General features: G+C 37.9%; 1 protein-coding gene across 3 annotated transcripts in view; it reads right to left on the minus strand.

Annotated features, from left to right (window-relative positions):
* UBA2 (ubiquitin like modifier activating enzyme 2) overlaps positions 1–19,363 on the minus strand; it is a 41,452-nt gene that overhangs the window by 20,578 nt on the left and 1,511 nt on the right. For all 3 annotated transcript variants that reach the window (XM_025854323.2, XM_073885414.1, XM_073885415.1), the window contains 7 exons: positions 18,597–18,680; positions 17,173–17,243; positions 15,531–15,595; positions 14,027–14,127; positions 12,250–12,371; positions 6,607–6,674; positions 6,024–6,145 (listed from right to left, as the gene is read on the minus strand). In XM_025854323.2, coding sequence (XP_025710108.1) covers positions 6,024–6,145; positions 6,607–6,674; positions 12,250–12,371; positions 14,027–14,127; positions 15,531–15,595; positions 17,173–17,243; positions 18,597–18,680 — 633 coding nt within the window. The remainder of the gene's footprint in view (positions 1–6,023; positions 6,146–6,606; positions 6,675–12,249; positions 12,372–14,026; positions 14,128–15,530; positions 15,596–17,172; positions 17,244–18,596; positions 18,681–19,363) is intronic.

Below are 19,363 nucleotides of genomic sequence, written 5' to 3' on the forward strand. Positions count from 1 at the left end.
GGATCATGACCTGAGCTGAAGGCAGACGCTTTTTTTTTTTTTTTTTTAAAGATTTTATTTATTCCTGAGAGACAGAGAGAGAGAGAGAGAGAGAGAGGCAGAGGCAGAAGCAGGCTCCCCAAGGAACAGGGAGCCAGATGCGGGACTTGATCCCAAGACCCTGGGATCATGACCTGAGCCGAAAGCAGATGTTTAACTGACTGAGCCAACCCAGGAGCCCCAAGCATACATTTTAAAAGTACAGTGCTCAAAACCAGAATTTAACCACCTGTAACATCTTTGAAATGTGGTCTGGCCCCCCCAAAAGCCCAAGACTGAAACAATTTCTTTTTCAAAAACGTTATGGGGCGCCCATGTGGCTCAGTCATGTCCAACTCTTGATTTCGGCTCAGGACATGATCTCAGGGTCATGAGATTGAGCCCCAAGTCAAGCTCTGTGCTGGACATGGAGCCTGCTTAAGATTCTCTCCTCCTCCCACTCACACACTTTTCTCTCAAAAACAAAACAAAATAAAATCATGTTATAAGCAGTATTATATACAGCCTGAGAGACTATCACATGAATGGCACTATCCTGTGGTAGAATTTCAGATGATTTTATTATATTTACTTTTTCCTCAGCTGTATTTTCTATTGTCAGTTGATTTAGTCAATACATTTATTTTATGTGTCAGCTATGAACTTAAAATTGGCTTAAAAAATTCAGAACCATTTCTTTTTAAAAAAGATTTATTTATTTTAGAGAGAAAGAGAGTGAAAGTGAGCATGGGGGAAGAGGGCAGAGGGAGAGGGAGAGAATCTTACGAAGATTCCCCCATGAGCCCAGTACCCAACTCAGAGCTCAATCCCATGACCCCGAGATCATGACTTGAGCCGAAATCAAGAGTTGGCTTCCTAACCAACTGAGCCACCCAGGCACCCCAAAAATTCAGAACTATTTCTATCAAAATATATTCAATTCAATCAGTATTTATGAAGTATCCTTAAATCTTTGGAAAACCAGCCAAATATACAAATAGTTAGAATACAAATTTAGTGTGAGAATCACACAGCTTTGAGTACTAGAAGGAATTTTGTTCTGAGGAATAAGGATAGTTTAAGGAGATGGTAACATCTGAAATGGATGCATAGGCAAGGAAATAAGTTCAGTATGACTTGGGAAACAAAACTGGTTAGACACATTTTATAGAGGACCTTAAGCACTTATCTGAAAAGCCTCCCAGGCAATGGGGAATGAGCATGGTTTTCCACGTACAAGCTCCACACTCTTTATCCAATTATTAAATACTGGGAATCCCTCAGAGTTCTAAGATGGTACTAAACCAGCTTCATGCTCTTTTCTCTTAGGCTTACAAACAGGCCTGCAAATCCCAGTCTAAACCTCTCTGCTTGCCTTTAGAATTACCTGTCCCTACTCTAATATTCCAGAGGAATCTCAAATTGATTCTATCACCTTATCTCATCCTCTAACCCCTACACAACACATCTGCTTCCCACCTTACCTACCTCAGAGAATGGCACCTTATTCATTCTGCTGCCTGGCAGGAAACCAGGTATCATTCCTGATTCTTCACTGTTCCTCACTCTGAACAACCTAAGTCTTTTATTTTTTTACAAAAAGATTTTACTTATTTCAGAGAGAGAGAGAGAGCATGAACGGGGGTCGGGGGGGTGGGGATTGGATCTTAAGCGACTCCCTGCTGAGCGTGGAGCCCAACATGGGGCTCAATCCTACAACCCTGAGATCATGACCTGAGCCAAAATCAAGGGTTGGACACCTGAGGCGCCTGGGTGGCTCGGTTGGTTAAGAAGCTGCCTTCAGCCCAGGTTATGAACCCAGGATCCTGGGATCGAGCCCTGCATTGGGCTCCTTGCTCAGCGTGAGCCTGCTTCTCCCTCTCCCTCTAGCTACCCCTGCTTGTTCTGTCAAATAAATAAATAAAATACTAAGAAGAAAAAAAAAAAAGAGTTGGACACTTAATCAACTGAGCTACCCAGGTGCCCTAAACAACCTAAGTCTTGTTAAATCTACTTTTTCTCCACCCTCCACTGGGAATGCAGATAGGCTGTACTTCAGATTATTCTAGCACTATACAACTTCAGAAGGTACTGTCCCATATTGATTAAAATAGGAATATCAGGTCCTAGAATGGTGCACAGCATACCCTCTGTATCTGATCCTGCAGACCACCTTTTAATGGATTCTCACTGCCTTGGTATAGCATCCTTATCATGATCTAGGAAGTCTTGCCTGATGTAGCCTCAGCTTATGTTTCAATTCCTCTTCCCAGTCTCCCCTTTAATGAGAATTATTTCAGTTTTCCGACCTGAGACCTTCTGTGTACATGTAGCATTCTTTTTTTTTTGGTTAATATTTTATTTATTTATTTGACAGAGACATGGCGAGAGAGGGAACACAAGCAGGGGGAGTGGGAGAGAGAGAAGCAGGCTTCCAGCGGAGCAGGAGCCCGATGCGGGACTCAATCCCAGGACCCTGGGATCATGACCTGAGCCAAAGGCAGATGCTTAACGACTGAGCCACCCAGGCGCCCCTACATGTAGCATTCTTATCCCCAGCCCAATTCTTTAAAGTGTTGGGTTGAAATGTCACTTCCTCTGGAAAGCCTCTTTTGAAACCTCATACTAGGTCTAATAACACTAATAACAATGTTAAGTCTACTTAGTATTAAAGGGTTCTAATGCATCTGATCTTAATGTCATAACACTCTGAATTTGGTATTACTTGTTCAATGTCTGACTTTCCCCTCTAAACTATGAGTTACCTACAAAGAGCTGGAACCCTACTTCCCATCTTATTCACTGCTGTATCTCCTATCAGAGTGGTGACCAGCACACAGCAGATGCTTAGTTACCTACTGAACAGATTGGAGATGTACTTGAGATTACGTTGGCATTCAACACTGCTCAAACTGGAATGGGAATAGGTATATGGACACAAGTTTGGAAAATACTGTCACTATCCGTAACAGAATTAAGTACATTTTAGGCACAACCAAAATTGATTTTCTAAAGAAAAGGCTGTAACAAGGAAATAAATGCAACAGGTTCAAGAGTCAACCTATGACATCTCTTGCACTGAGGAAAAAGAGAGGAAACATAAACTGGAGGGAGTACAGGCCATTTGCGTAGGACCTATGCATGCTGGAAAGCAGACAGAAGCCAGGAAAGATCAAGATGCCGGGCAGAGAGAAAATACTGTTTGAAAACTAAGGTATAAAATTAAATTGGCAAAATACGGCGATAGAAAAAAATTTAAAAGCAGCAAGACAAAAGAAGACAGTAACTTACAAGGGAGACAAACCCCTTATGGCTAGCAGATTTTTCAGCAGAAATTTTTCAAGCCAGAAGGGAGTGACATGATATATTCAAAGTGCTAAATGGGAAAAACCTGTGGTCAAGAATACTTTATCCAGCAAAGCTATTATTCAACATAGGAGATAAAGACTTTCCCAAACAAAAGTTCATGACCATTAAACCAGCCCTGCAAGAAATATTAAGGGGGGGGGGGGGCGCCCGGGTGGCTCAGTCGGTTAAGCGTCTGCCTTCGGCTCAGGTCATGATCTCAGGGTCCTGGGATTGAGCCCCGCATCGGGCTCCCTGCTCCGCGGGGAGTCTGCTTCTCCCTCTCCCTCTGCCTAACCGCTCTGCATACTTGTGCTCTCTATCTCTCCGTCAAATACATAAATGAAATCTTTAAAAAAAAAAAAGAAAGAAAGAAATATTAAAGGGGACTCCTTGAGTGGAAAGGAGACCAAAAGTGGCAGGATGAAAGGAAACACAATCAAGGCTCAGGTCAAAAAAAAGAAAAAAAAGAAAGGAAACACAAAAGCAGTTAGAATGAATATTTCTGTAAAAAGTCAGTCAAGGAACTCACAAAATAAAAGGATATAAAATGTAACAACATGTACCTAAAAGGCGTGGAGAAGAGGCATAAAGAATGGGTTCAGGGGCACCTGGGTGGCTCAGCTGGTTAAGTCACTGCCTTCAGCTCAGGTCATGACCCCAGAGTCCTAGGATAGAGCCCCACATCGGGCTCCCTGCTCGACCAGAAGCCTGCTTCTCCCTCTCCCACTCCCCCTGCTTGTGTTCCCTCTCACGCTGTCTCTCTCTCTGTCAAGTAAATAAAATCTTAAAAAAAAAAAAGAATGGGTTCAAACTTAAACAACCATCAACTTAATAGACTGCTATATGCAGAAGAGATTATATACAAATCTAATGGCAAAACCACTAATAAATATGCAAAGAATAATGAGAAAGAAATCCAAATGTATTACTAAAGAAAATCAGCAAGCCATGAAAGAGAGAAAGACAAAAAAGGATCAGAAAAAATCTTCAGGAACCACAAAAAAATGAAAACACACTCGATGGAATGAACAGCAGGATGGAAGAAGCAGAGGAATGAATTAATGACCTAGAAGAGAGTAATGGAGAGTAATCAAGCTGAACAAGAGAAAAAAAGGAATTATGCAAAATGAGGATAGACTTAGGGAACTCAGTGACTCCACCAGACATAACTAACATTCCTATTATAGGAGTCCCAGAAGAAGGAGAGAAAGGGGGGCAAAAAATTTATTTAAAGTAATAGTTGAAAACTTCCCTTATTTGGGGGAGGAAACATATTCAGAGATCCAGGGGACACAAAGAACTCCCATCAAAATCAACAAAAGCAGACCCACACCAAAACATACTGTAATTAAACTAGCAAAATACAGCGATAAAGAAAAAAAATCTTAAAAGGTACAGGGGGCATCTGGCTGGTTCAGTCAGTAGAGTATGTGACTCTGTCTCAGTTTTGAGTTCAAGCCCCACATTCAGCATGGAGCCTACTTTAAAAAAAAAAAAAAAAAGACAAAGGTACAAGGGGAAAGGAAAAGTAGAATTAATCTTTACTTAAAGAGATTTCTCTCAAATAGCAGGGGGGGAAAGTACGCACAAAGTGCGACCTTCTCTTGACATCTGTCCAATGGCTTCAAACCTGTTAATAAATCCTTAAGGTCATCTGCTCATCTGGTAGGAGTGTATTAGGCAGTTCAAGAAAAGCTGAGAAATCTTCAAGTATCTATTATGATAAACCTGCTAGGGAGTGAAGGCAAAGAAGTAAAGACTTTATAAAACATAGACATGGGGCGCCTGGGTGGCTCAGTTGGTTGGGCGACTGCCTTCGGCTCAGGTCATGATCCTGGAGTCCCGGGATCGAGTCCCACGTTGGGCTCCCTGCTCAGCGGTGAGTCTGCTTCTCCCTCTGACCCTCTTCCCTCTCGTGCTCTCTCTCATTCTCTCTCAAATAAATAAATAAAATCTTTAAAAAAAAATAAACATAGACATGAATACCTAGCTGGATTATAATTAGATCGAGCCAATTAAAACAATCTTGTAGATTTCTCTAGAAATATTCAGCAGGCAAATAATTAATACTAATGAGAAGGATTTGACCAAGAACGAGCGGATTAGGGATTCAAGAGTAATTAAGTACATATCAGATTCCCAAGAGATTTGAGCAGGAAAGGGATATAAGAGAAGATGAAAAACAGCAGGAACCAAAGATCAGTTATAAGGAAAACCATGAAGTTCAGTGTAAGTGAGGGAAGAAAGGTAAACCAAGAGTGTATAAGTGAGCCTCTCTATTTTAATTCTTATGAAGATGCTATATTGATTTATCACAAGTGCTAAAATTCCAAAACCTAGGGGTGCCTGCACGGCTGTTGGTTAAGCAACTGCCTTTGGTTGAGGTCATGATCCCAGGGTCCTGGGATTGAGCCCCACATCGGGCTCCCTATTCAGCAGGGGAGTCTGCTTCTCCCCCTCCCCCTGCTCATGCTCTCGCTCTCACTCACTCTCTTTCAAATAAATAAAATCTTTAAAATTCCAAAACCTGCTTACCCTGATGACATCAATCAACTTATTAAGGCAACATTAGGCATAAAAAGCATATACTTCATGTACTATTTTAAAACAAACAGAATAATAAATCTATCCATAATTATGAAGAAAGTAAATCTAACCTTGGTAAAAAGTTTAACCGGATCATATCCAGTTGATTTAGCCCATTCCTTAGTGGAAATACGTTTAATGTCACCATCTTCGTTAGATGCTCTGGCTCTGGCTTCAGCTTCCATTGGTTCCCCTATAAAATGAACACCCTTTTATTCTCAGCTATAATAAATGTAGAACTAAGCTCTCATCTACCTTTGGGGGGAAAAAAAGAGTCATTCGTGGAAGTCATCTGCACATGATACATTCGGAGCTCAAAGAGAAAGAAAAATAATATGCTCATTAGCATCTTTTCCTACCTCAGTTTCTTAAGGCCACATGTAGAACAGTTCAAAATATGGACCTGTAATCAGATCTGGAAACAACTCTGCTCTATTTACTACATTTGTGAAATTACTGCATCTTGTCTTCACCAGTAAATGGGACTACTCATTTTTTAAAACACTGTTTTGAAGATGAAATAATCCATCTTAAACACATAATATACTAACACAAAACAGCCATTATTTTTTTCTCCTCTTATGCTATCAATATTAAGATAGCAAAATAAAGGCAGTCCTCATTAAATAAGAGAACATATCCCAATCTACTCACAGGAAGCTTCAGGGTCAGCTCTGTCAGGGGATACTTCTTGATCAGCATCTTCTTCCCCAAACAACTGGCTATAATAAGAGTAATAAATATTTATGTTCAACAAAATATTCTGAATATTTACTTTTCCTACTTCCCCTCAAAACAACTAACTTAGAATATTCCAAATCTATAGGAGGAATGAGGAATAAACAATTGGCAGGCTAAATTTTAGTAAACCTATATTCATTCCTATCATCTAGGTTCTGCAAATTCCTATGTTAAAATCTCTGATCAAGACACAGGTGAGCAGCTTCTACATTTTACGTGGATACCATTCTAATGCCAGAATGATACTTGTAAAATACACCTGCAGCTAGCTATTAGAAAAACATTATTACACATCTGCTACGCTGGGCGCTGATCTAGGTGTAAGAATAAGCAGTGCATGAGACGTTTTTGTCATGGTACTCTACCTCTTTACTACTAAAAGGCCTTCAGAAACAATATATTAAGCAGGAATTCTCCTCTGTTAATCCAGTTATCCTAAAAACTATTTAATAGCACTTACAGGAATATAATGTTCCACCTTTCCTCAAGTACTTGACTTACAAGAAAGCTATCTTTTCAAAGGAATCCTTTGCAGTTAAAAAAAAAAAGGAAAAGCTATCATCTCAAAGTTTCTCAAAACTCCTGATATACTCTACAAGAAAATGTCCACTTGTTTCCCAAAGTCATTGTACCAATTTTCACCCCCACAATGGCATGTAAGAGTTCCTATTGATTCACTTCCTCTCCAGACTTAACATTTTACTAAACTACTGAGTATAAAATAGTATCTTGTGATTTTAATTTTCCCTGTTAGTCATGAAGTTAAACATATCTTCATTTGCTTACTGCCTATGTGGGTTTCTCTTTAAGTGAAAAAAATGCCTGTTCATATTATTTTGTCAGGTTGCCTATTTCTTGATTACAGGAATATAGTCTAAGATCATAATTTTTAGTTGACTTTATGTTGCAAATATTTTCTCATGTCTTTTGACAAGAGATATTTAATTAATTTCAATGAATCAATCCTTTCTTTTACGGTTAGCACTTTATATCTTAAGACATTGTTCCCTGAAGATTTTCCCCTATATTAGAAAGATTTTTTTAAGTTTTTTTTTTTTTATTATTTATTTGACAGAGAGAGAGAGAGACAGTGGGAGAGGGAACACAAGCAGGGGGAGTCTGAGAGGGAGAAGCAGGCTTCCCACCGAGCAGAGAGCCCGACCCAGGGCTCAATCCCAGGACCCTGGGATCATGACCTGAGCCGAAGGCAGACGCCTAACCTACTGAGCCACCTAGGCGCCCCTAGAAAGATTTTTTCTGTTGACATCTAAATACTTAATCCATCTGGACTTAATTTTTATATATTCTTTAAAGTAGAGAATATAGTTTTTTCCACACTGATAATGAATTGTCCTTTTATTTAATCCCTTCTTTCATCTGCCATCTCGTATGTAACCTTGGTCATGAGCTCTACATTGTCCCAGTGGTCTGTGTTTCTATCTTTGTACCAGCAAAACACTGTAAGTTACTTTTAGCTTATATTAAACCTTGACATCTATTAGAACAAGTCACCTCAACCTACTCCTTTCCAGGAATGTTTAAGTCTTATTCTACAAATTTTATAATCAGCTGAACAAGTTCCAGTACAAACCCTGATGAGATTTTGATTGGAACTGCATTTGAATCTATAGATCAACTTGAAGACAAATGACACACACACAATATTAAAACTTCCAATCCACAAATACATTCTTTCCTCTTATTTTACCCTTCTTTTTATGTTCCAATAGTTACTATAATTTTCCATATTGGGTCTTATAAATCAAGATTTGTTAAGTACCTGAGAGTATGTCATGCTTTTAGATGCTTTATATTTAGGTATCTTTAATATTTAATTATACAATTTTATAGTGAGTTATCTATTCTTATATTTTTTAACTGCGTGATGCTGCATATAGAAATGTAATCTTTTAGTTGGCCATGCTGCTAAACTGTCATTATTTCTAATAATTTGTCTATAGGTTCTTTGGAGCTTTTTATGCAGGTAACTATATTGTATGCAAACAACAGTTTTGTTTCTTTTTTTCCCAACTCTTCTCCTGTATTTCCTTTTTGTTTTATTGTATGGCCTAGGAACTTCATTACAACACCAAGTAGAAGCAGCAATAACGGGCATCCTCATGCGAGCTCTGATTTCAAAGGGGATGATTTATAACTTTTTTTTTTAAAAGATTTTATTTATTTATTTGACAGAGAGAGACACAGCGAGAGGGAACACAAGCAGGGAGAGTGGGAGAGGGAGAAGCAGGCCTCCCGCGGAGCAGGGAGCCCGATGCGGGGCTCGATCCCAGGACCCTGGGATCATGACCTAAGCCAAAGGCAGAAGCTTAACGACTGAGCCACCCAGGCACCCCATGATTTATAACTTTTATCATTAAAAATAATGCTTGTATTGGTGCACCTGGGTGGCTCAGGTGGTTGGGTGTCTTCAGCTCGGGTCGTGATCCCGGGGTCCTGGGATCGAGCCCTGTGTCAGGCTCAGTGGAGGTCTGCTTCTCCCTCTGCCCCTCACTCCCACTTGTGTGCACACTCTCTCTCAAATAAAACTTCTTTAAAAATTTTAAAAATAACGCTTATATTAAGTATATGGTTGGCAAATAGCGGAAGTTTCTGACTGTTGGAGTGGGACTGTACAGATAATCAAGGGGAGGAAGAAGCTAGAATGACCCCTGTAGTAATGGATTAGAGCTGGAGACACCAGTATGAATTCATATTTACCTTAATATACAGATATGTTTATAAATTTGTGTATATATACAGATTAGCATAGATATATATTTGCTCTGTTGGCTGAAAGGGCCTAAAAGATATGACAACTAATAGCATGCCAAGCCTTCAGATCTTGGTTTCTAATGCCATTCTTCAAAAAAAGGAACCAGGGCTCTTTGGAGAAAGGTCTGATTCTGCCGCAGGAAATAACAATAATGAGCCTGGAACATATAGTACCAGAAAGCAAGGAACTGCTCCCCCAAACACCCCACTCACATTGATGGCAGTATGTCTAAGAGCACAGAGAGAGCTCCCAGTGGCCAAAGCTAGAACAATCTGAGCAACAAAATATACTACTGGACTTAACCCGAAGTATAAAATATATTCAATATGAATGCATACTGATATAAATGATGAATAAATCAATAGATGGGTGAGAAAAGACAAACCTTCTAGGCAGAAGAACTCTAATTTAATTTATGTAGATACCTCTGCCCTCAAGGAAACAGAACACAGCTCCCATTCCTTAGGTGTGGGCTGCACATAGTGACTTCCCTCCAAAGTGTATGGTACAACAGTGAAGGGGGGCTGGGGAGAGTAACTTTACAGTGCAGAAACCTGACAAACACTACCTTAGTTAGGTGATCAAGGCCAACATTAAGTTATACATGTCAGTAACATATTTACTCTTCATACGATGTAATGAAAATGGCAATTTATCTACCTCTGTGATTTCCCTCCCAATAGCTAGTAACAGTGTTAACATGAAAAAAAATTTCCCATAGTGGGGCATCCTACCTAACCAGCACTCTCAAAATTATCAGGTCATCAAAAAGGAGTAAAGTCTGAGAAACTATCACAGCCAAAGGAGGCCTAAAGAGACATGACAGACAACTAATGGTAACGTGGTATCATGGAACAGAAAAGGGACACTGGGTAAAAACAAAGGACTTTATGAATAAACTATGGACTTAAGTTAAATAAGGTTACCAATAGTGGTTCATTAATCACTGCATATGTGTCATACTAACAATGTTAATAGAGGGAACTCTGTATTTTTTTCCCATTATTTCTGTAAATTTGAAACTGTTCTAACAAGTAAAATCTGTTAAAAAGAAAAAAATGTTTGCCAAATAATGCTTAGAAGTATATTTTTTATGAAATTTCACTATGATACCATTATATGTGTACTTTTCTGAGTGCATACACGTTATTACCTTAATCAAAAAATAAAGAAAACCAATGTTTGCTATAGGTTTGTAAAAGGTATCTTTTACCAGGTTGATAAAATGTTCTTATTTTATTAAGAATTTTTGGGATGGCTGGGTGGTGTAGTCAGTTAGGGTCTGCCTTCAGCTTGGGTCGTGGGGATCAAGTCCCACATCCGGCTCTTTGCTCTTCTCCCTCTCCCTGCCACTATCCCTGCTTGTGCTCTCTCTCCCCGACAAATAAATAAAATTTAAAAAGAAGAAGAAGAAGAAAAAGAAGATTTGTCATGAGGGGTGCCTTGGTGGCTCAGTCAGTTAAGCGTCCAACTCTTGATTTTGGCTCAGGGTTGCAATCTCAGAGTCATGAGACTGAGCCTGTCGGACTCTGTGCACCATGGGGAATCTGCTTCTCTCCCACTCTCCCTCTGCCCCGCTCCACGTTCTCTCTCAAATAAATAAATTAAAAAAAAAAAAGTCTTGAAATTCTCCTTTTATTCTGTAATGGCCTTAAATGGTTTTGTTATCAAAGACATGATAGCCCCATAATGCAAACTGAGAAGTATTCAGGTTTTAAAAAATGTCTCTGGGACAATTTACTTAACATTATAATGATATGGTACTTGCAAGTTCAGTGGAAATCACCAGTAAATTCAGATAGTTTTGGTGCATTATTCAGAATTCAAACCACTTATTAAATTCCCCTAAAGTATAGTACCGTTTAGGCTTTCTTATTTCTTTTTGAGTCAGGTTTTTGTTTTTAAGTTTTTTCCCAAAATGAATTTATCCAGGAGCACCTGAGGGGCAGTCAGTTAAGGATCCCCCTCCTGGGTTTCGGTTCAGGTTGTGATTTCATGAGTCATGAGATCGAGCCCCTTATCTGGCTCCACACTCAGTGGGGAGTCTGCCTGAGATTCTCTCCTCTCCCTGTGCCCCTCCCCGGTGCTATCTCTCTAAACTCAAAAAAAAAAAAACAAAAAAGTTTATCCAGATTAAAAATTTCTGTATACAGGCGTGGTCTTTTTATTATCATCCTTTTGTTCTTTACTACCATTTAAACCTGTGCTAAGATTACATTCCCCATTTATTTACCTCTCCTTTTCATGACTGAACTCACAAAGTATTTTTTTCCTCTTACCTCAATTCCATCCTTCCCACTAATTTCCTTGGAGTTTCTCCTTTTTCTAATTTAAGTTGGGTCCTTAGCTCATTAATGTTCATCTTTCTTCATGTGTTTAAGCCTAGAACTTTTCTTCCAACTGCCACATTCAGTGCATCCAACTTTCACATGCAGTATTTTCATTATCATTACAAAGTATTTTTAACTTCCATGATTTCTTTTTTAACCAATGAATTACTTCTAAGTATGTTTTTATAATTCCAAATACACAGACTTCTGTTCATTTAGTTATATGCCTGTCTCCAATATCAGGCTTCCTAAATAGTCCATGGTATATAACAGACACGCATGCAATGTTGGCTGAATTTAGCACAAGAAATAACAAAGTTAACAGAGCGTCTCTTTGCCATATTTAAAAGAATATCCCTCATAAATACAATCTCTCTAAGACATAAAAATAAAAATGATCCCATTTTCCATCGTCAGTACTGAAAATACATCCAAAAATACATATCCTCTTACTTGAACAAATACTTTGCCCAAACGATGCAATGAATAGGTTCAGAAGGGGTGTTACGAATTGTACAGCCAGGGAAAGTTCTCTGGGTAGGTTTGGGATGACATTCATAACACTCAGTTACACCCTGCAAAGTCAGAATATGAGAAAAGTATTTATCCCATGATGGTGGTTTCTCAACATCATGAAGTAATCATCATAAATATTCATTCATCTACATTCTAACTGGGTTTTATACTGTCAAGAAAATTTTAAAATATCAGTGACTCCAAAATCCTTACTTTACAAACAAGGAAATGTAACAAAAGTGAACTGAATCAATCATAGTCACAGCTAAGTCTAAGCCAGGATTCCTCTGACTCCTGGCCCAGTAAACACTTACAACAAGCCAAAAACAACAAAAAAAAGCCACACTGCACCTGAATATCAAATACAAGAAGTTTACCTTAATCACACTAAACAAAAGAAAAACTACTAGAAAGACAAACAACAGCTTTCTATAACCAATTATCTCTCAAAGGTGTGGACCTCAGTTATTTAAATATTATTCATAGCCTTACCTTATAATCTCCTAAAAATTAAGAAAATTAAAAGTAATTAATAATTTCAAGAACCACCTAGATACACAGAAAAATCCTAGATATTACCAAACAAAATACTCTTCATTTTGTTGAGCTAGGGTTACATTTTAATTTGCAATGTAAGGAATCCTTGAGAGAAGTCTATGGCACCTAAGACAATCTTTCACAATCATCAAATGAACATTCCTTATTTCAAGCAATTCTCAACCTCAGTATTAATACATACTAGTACCTTAGGATCAGGGTAACGAGCACTGTCTTTCTAATAATGGTTAAAGAACCCAAACCTGCAAATATTGTTTAATATAAATGACAGCAGATCCAGGATTTTCTCCATAATACCATTTCTGGTGTCCTTTCAATAAACCTTCTTGGGGGCAGCCATATGACAAGCAGCCATCCCCCAAATTCACAGTGGATAAGAGAACGACTGCTGTGACCTATAAACAGTCCTTGAAGGACTCCACTGATTTAATTAAATTTAATACACATTGATATTTACAAGTCTTTGCAAAAGGATACTAAATAAGCTTCCAAGAGCATTTATCAGCTAAAACAAAAGCAGCAGAGCCACTATTTCCAACATGGGTAAACTACCAGATAATGGACAAAAGTAGCAAATTTTAAGTGCCAATTCGAATTTTGGTTTCAAAACCTACAAAATGACTCTTCAAATGTATCTATGTTTAATTTCCTAAAAGAACTAAAAGAAAAAAGATCACAATGCTGAATTTTATAAAACTGGGTTATGAGTCCACAGGTATTTATTTGCTCTATTATTCTCTAATTTTCTCTAAATGTCTGAAATATTTCACAAATACAACAAAAATTTTCAAAGTACTCTTCAGATCTTTGAAGTCCAGACTTTAGATAAAAAGTAACGTTGGAGAAGGCTCTTTTATCATACACCAACTATGGCATCACAGGTAGTTTCATAGCTACAAAGAATTTTAAAAGGCAAAGTCATCAAACTTACCAGTCTAATAATTTTAATATATAAGCTACAGAAGCAAAGTAGCACAGAGCTAAAAAAATCTCTGCCTATATTCTTTGTATTACCTTTATAGTATCTAAGTTTTATCAGAGTACAAAAATCCCTACATCTTGGATGCTGACGAGCCCATATCATATAAATCTAAAGTTTACTTCTTCCCTCCTTAAGGTCCCAAATAAATATTTGGAAAGTAAAAACTTACTTTACCTTTTTGATGGTAGTTACTTGCCCAAGGTAACCAGCAGTTCCACTCTCAATAAGAGGAACATCAGCTGCCAGACACATCCTATTAACGTGGTTGCGGGCAGCTGGAAGAAAAATACTAGTTAGCAGGAGTTTATGGGGGGAAAAATCAGTTACTTTAATTAGGATAACATTTACCCAAACTATTTTTTTTTAATTTGTTATGTAATTTTCTTATAGCTATGACCAGAGCAATAAAACGGTTACACTTAAAGAGACATTCACTAGCAAAACTCCAAACATAAGGAATTTATATCACAAATTTACTCCAGGAAAAGCACACCTATAAATAATTTTTGGATTCTAAAGTGTCACCTTTCTCTTCTGTTGCTGTGCCTACTCTATTAATCTTGGCTAAAACACTGTTTCAGTGTGTTCTGAGTCCTTACTATTATTCTAATAAAATTATCAGGTAACACATGGAAATGAATGGAGAATGGAGAATATCCCCTTGGAACTATTAAGGCAGTTTAAGGCAAGGGGAATAAAGAGGAGTCTAGTTAAAAGTCATTCAGGGATGCCTGGGTAGCTCAGCCAGTTGAGTACCCAACTCTTGATTTCGGCTCAGGTGATGATCTCAGGGTCGCGGGATTAGGCTGTGTCAGGCTCCATGCTCAGCACAGGGTCAGCCTGAGATTCTCTTTCTCAGCTTCTCCCCCTTCACTCTCCGGCACACTCTCTCTCAAATAAAATCTTTAAAAAAAAAAAAAAAAAGTCTTTCTGACCCTTCCTCATGCTACTTTGTGTTTTTTCTTTGGTATTTCAGGTTCAAAATGGTTATGAACCACTCCACAAATGTTTTACATGTAGAACAATGACTATCTAACACCTGATTATAAGAAACATAACCCCCTATTGTGGAAAGCTTAAATGGTCTAAAATGTGTACATCTAAACAGAATCCAGCCTGTTATCTTACAACACCAACCTATACCTAAAATAATTCAAGATCCATGGCATCTATACGAACTTTGACATCCTCTTGCCCCAGTCTTAAAACAGTGGTTTTATAGCCCCGATCACACTTTAGCATCACGTGGGAAACTTGGAAAAAACATGCTCAGGCGCCATTCAGAGAGTCTGACTTAACTGGTCTTGAGATGTGAGGTACAGACACTGATATTTCTTAGATCTCCATGTAAATGAAGGAAGTCGCACTGTGCTTAAGTGATGGGATACTCTGAAACAAGCACACACCCACATACCATATGTAGTCACCCACTTTAGCGATTTTAACAACTTCTATGTTCACACGTTTTGCTAGAACAGCAGAGTATGTGATAGCTAAATTCCTGCCTGAAACCAGTTCTAGTTAAAATTACAATCAACTGGCAAATTTTAAACCTAACCTTACTCCCCTCTAGATGTAACTCATAAGGAAATACTTTAAACACTAAAAGGCTGTGGAAACAGCCTTGTTACGGGGGAAGGGAAATACTTAGGAATTAAATGTATTAAAATAATCTCACCTCTGTTATCTAAAGCATTCATAACCAATATAAATTGTCGAAAAAATTCCACATTATAGTCAGGGCTACAAAACAAAACAAAACAAAAGTGTCACCAAAACAACTGGTCTTATACCAGATCTTCACAGCAGAATACAGGGTCCTAAAAAGCATACTAAAGTAACAGTGCAAAAATAACTGATATTACGGGGATGTACCATATAACAGGTTTGACTTTTTCGAAACACCGTATCAGATTTCAAAGAAATAATTTCCCCTTAATCCCTGTGACTTGACATCCTTTTTGGTCAGCAATCTGGGGCCCAAGAGCACGATCTCAAACTGGCAGAAAGATGGCATGACTTCACCAGTCCCACCAGGCCTTCTCCGGGCAGCCTGGGAACATATAATGAACACATTCCCAGGATCTGCCTGGCCTCTCGCTTCACCTCACATGGTCAGGATCAGGCAAGGTTCAGGCCTCTAGGGTCCCCGCTTTTAGCAGCACTGGGAAAGCAACACAGGGTAAGGGGGTTATGGAGCTATAGGAAGGTTTGCAGGGCAAACATCCAGAAATAAAAAAAAATTGGATACAGATTTCCTGAGAAAGTATAAGGCTTTCTCTAATGCCAGACCTCAAACAACAAGTAATTATTTCTAATACCACTTACTTGTAAGTTAGACAACAACTATAAAGGATAATTTAGACCCAGGGTTCCTTTGTTCCAACACTTCCAAAATTACATATTTACTCTATCTTTACTGAGATCAGAGCATATTTATGTATGGTGAAAACTATGGCCCGGTCACAATTCCTAGCGTTATATTACAAAAGTCATAGTCCAAATAAACAAATTATTTTGGGAAGGAACCTTTTAAACTGAAAAAGACCAGAACTGAAAACAGTCAGAATGAGAGCAATATATTTAGAAGTCTGAATCATCACATCTAAGGATTTTTCATAGTTTAAGTGTATCTTTATTTAAAATAAAACTACAGGGCCATCTGGGTGGCTCAGTCGGTTAGGCGGCTGCCTTTGGCTCAGGTCATGATCCCGGGGTCCTGGGATCGAGCCCCACATCGGGCTCCCTACTCGGCAGGAAGCCTGCTTCTCCCTCTCCCACTCCCCCCTGCTTGTGTTCCCTCTCTCTGTCATATAAATAAATCTTTAAAAAAAAAACAAAAAACAAAACTTTAAGGCCCTTTATGTTTCCATGTAACTTATTTATTTAAAGTATTAAAATATCTTACTTATTTCCTCTTATCTAACTCATTTAAATCATATATATAAACTGTTAATAAAACTCAACTTATGTGGGCACAAGCTACCACATTTTAATTTTTCTAGAAAAATCATTTTTTTCTAAGTTTTTATTTAAATTTCAGTTAACATACAGTATATTATGTAGCGATTCAAGATTTATATACAACACCTGGCGCTCATCACAAGTGTCCTCCTTAATCCCCATCACATATTTTACCCACCCCCCACCAACCTCCCCTCTGATAACCATCAGGTTGTTCTCTCTAGTTAGGATAGAAAAATCATTTTTAAAAAGCAGAATGACTTCAAACTCCTGTATCTGGCTACTAAAAATACCTAATGCTTTCGAAGTTTAATTGACAACAAACACAATTTTGCAACATAATAATTAGAACATACTTCATGATGCTGTCATGGTAGGCTATGATATTAGCTTTTGGGTAAAACTGCAGTACACTTTCTTTGGCAACCTGGAAAAACAAACAACACTAAATTACTAATTTACTAAATAGCTACAACATTTCTCTCTGTATGTCAAGTTTATTTATGGCACACAACACTGCCATTTCACCTACTTACATATCCTATTTATATTAAAAACTAAAGAAATATAAAAATGTGACAAAATTTCATTAAGATTAAGCTATACATATTTATAAAATAACAGGAGAGCTGGCCCCTTCCCTTATACACATCTACATAAATGGCAAGCTTCAACAAAAACATAAAATGCAGTAACTAAGTGTGATTTGTTCATTCATTCAACATTTACTATTTTCTATGTGCCAGGATCTGCATGAAGCACTTGGTGAGCCAAAGCGACTATGATCAATGTAGATAAACAGAACTACAAGCTATGATAAATGATACCTAGAAAAAGTAGAAGCTATAGGGCGCCTGGCTGGCTCAGTCAGAACAGACTACTCTTGATCTCAGGGTTGTGAGTTTGAGCCCTGCGTTGGGTACAGAAATTACTTAAATAAGTAAAAAAAATTTTAAAGAAAAAGTAGAAGTTGTTAGGAGAGGAAGGTCTGACTTAGTCTACGAGGTTTACTGAGAGTGTATCCCTAGAGAAGCAAGCCAAAATTTGAAAACTAAAAAGGAGAAAACAGTGGAAGTCTGCCAAAAAAGTTGGGAGAAAAGCAAAGCAAAGTGAAAAGATGTTTTAAAACCCTGAATCAAGGGGCGCCTGGGTGGCTCAGTCATTCAGCGTCTGCCTTCAGTTCAGGTCATGATCCCAGGGTCATGGGATAGAGCCCCGCATCGGGCTCCCCGATCAGTGGGAAGCCTGCTTCTCCCTCTCCCACTCCCCCTGCTTGTGTTCCCTTTCTCGCTGTGTCTCTGTCAAATAAAGAAATAAAATCTTAAATAAATAAATAAATAAAACCCTGAATCAAGATGGAACACTCAAGGAACTAAAGAAAGGTCAAGGTGGCTAGAACCTCAGGGAAGGCCACCCTTTTAGAAAAAGTGCAACAAGAGCATAGGCTGTAGTTTCTCTTGCCCTCAAATATAGGAGCAGTCAACCTCTGGGGAACACTGGAATGATGTTCATCCTAAGCAAACAATCAGAAATTTAAATATGAAGGGGACACCATTTACTGGATTGGGTAGAGCACATCTACTTCCTCAGAAGACCAAAACAGGAGGGTGTAGTCCTTTACTTCTTTATTCGTCACAATCTCCAGTAAAAAGAGGTGGCTTCCCCCATATTCTCCCTCCTACTGAAAAGTCCCAATTAATCTGATATCAGAAAGAGAAGATCCATCAAAGTGCAGAAATATTAATGAATAAATAGAAATAGTATATAAGAAAAATGTTACCTGGGCCTTTGATCTTCCAACATGTTTCTTTTGAAACAAAAACTGCCTGTTGAGGTTGCTGACATCGATAGTATCCAGATCAATCTACAAGTGCACAAACTCCAGATAAATCACAAATTTTCTGGTATGTTTGAGCGGTATCACTATCCTCAGCATCCATAAACCAAAACTTTTGCTATTTGTTACATTAGCAGAAAAAATGCTTTTCATTTTCAGCCAGTAATAGCAAAATTATTAAACTGGTAAAAATAATTTAACACATATTTTAAAAAACTCGGGATTCAATTTGAGATAACTTTCTCAAAAATATTTTAGAAAGGACGCATCTTTTTGTTTGTTTAATCATTGTGGAAAGTATGTTTGGAAATTCCTTAGATGCCATAAAATTATATGTCTGTTGAAAATATATAATTCATTTATCAATCTAATTGCTCTTTCAAATCCAGTATGTTAGATTTAACTGTGACTTCTTTTCTTAAATGACACTTGACAGTTATTGAATGTTTGCTGCTTTAGTTCAAGTCTTCATCTACACACAACTCCATTTACAATTATTATTAACCTAAGGGCTTGTTAAAGGAAATGTCTACAGGTTAAAAATGTGTCACATTTTAAGTTTTATCTAATTGCTGCTTAAAAATAAACATAAGGGAAGAAAATAATAATGACTTAAAGACTTTCATTCCATTTCAATAAATTTATATGAAGAGTAATCAAACGTTCTAATCGTGAAACAGCTTAACAGTTTGGGTTATAATTTCTGAAAA

Source organism: Callorhinus ursinus, unplaced genomic scaffold, assembly GCF_003265705.2.
Source record: "Callorhinus ursinus isolate GAN/ISIS: 27379988/994484 unplaced genomic scaffold, GSC_fseal_2.0 scaffold61, whole genome shotgun sequence".
Taxonomy (NCBI): Eukaryota; Metazoa; Chordata; class Mammalia; order Carnivora; family Otariidae; genus Callorhinus; species Callorhinus ursinus.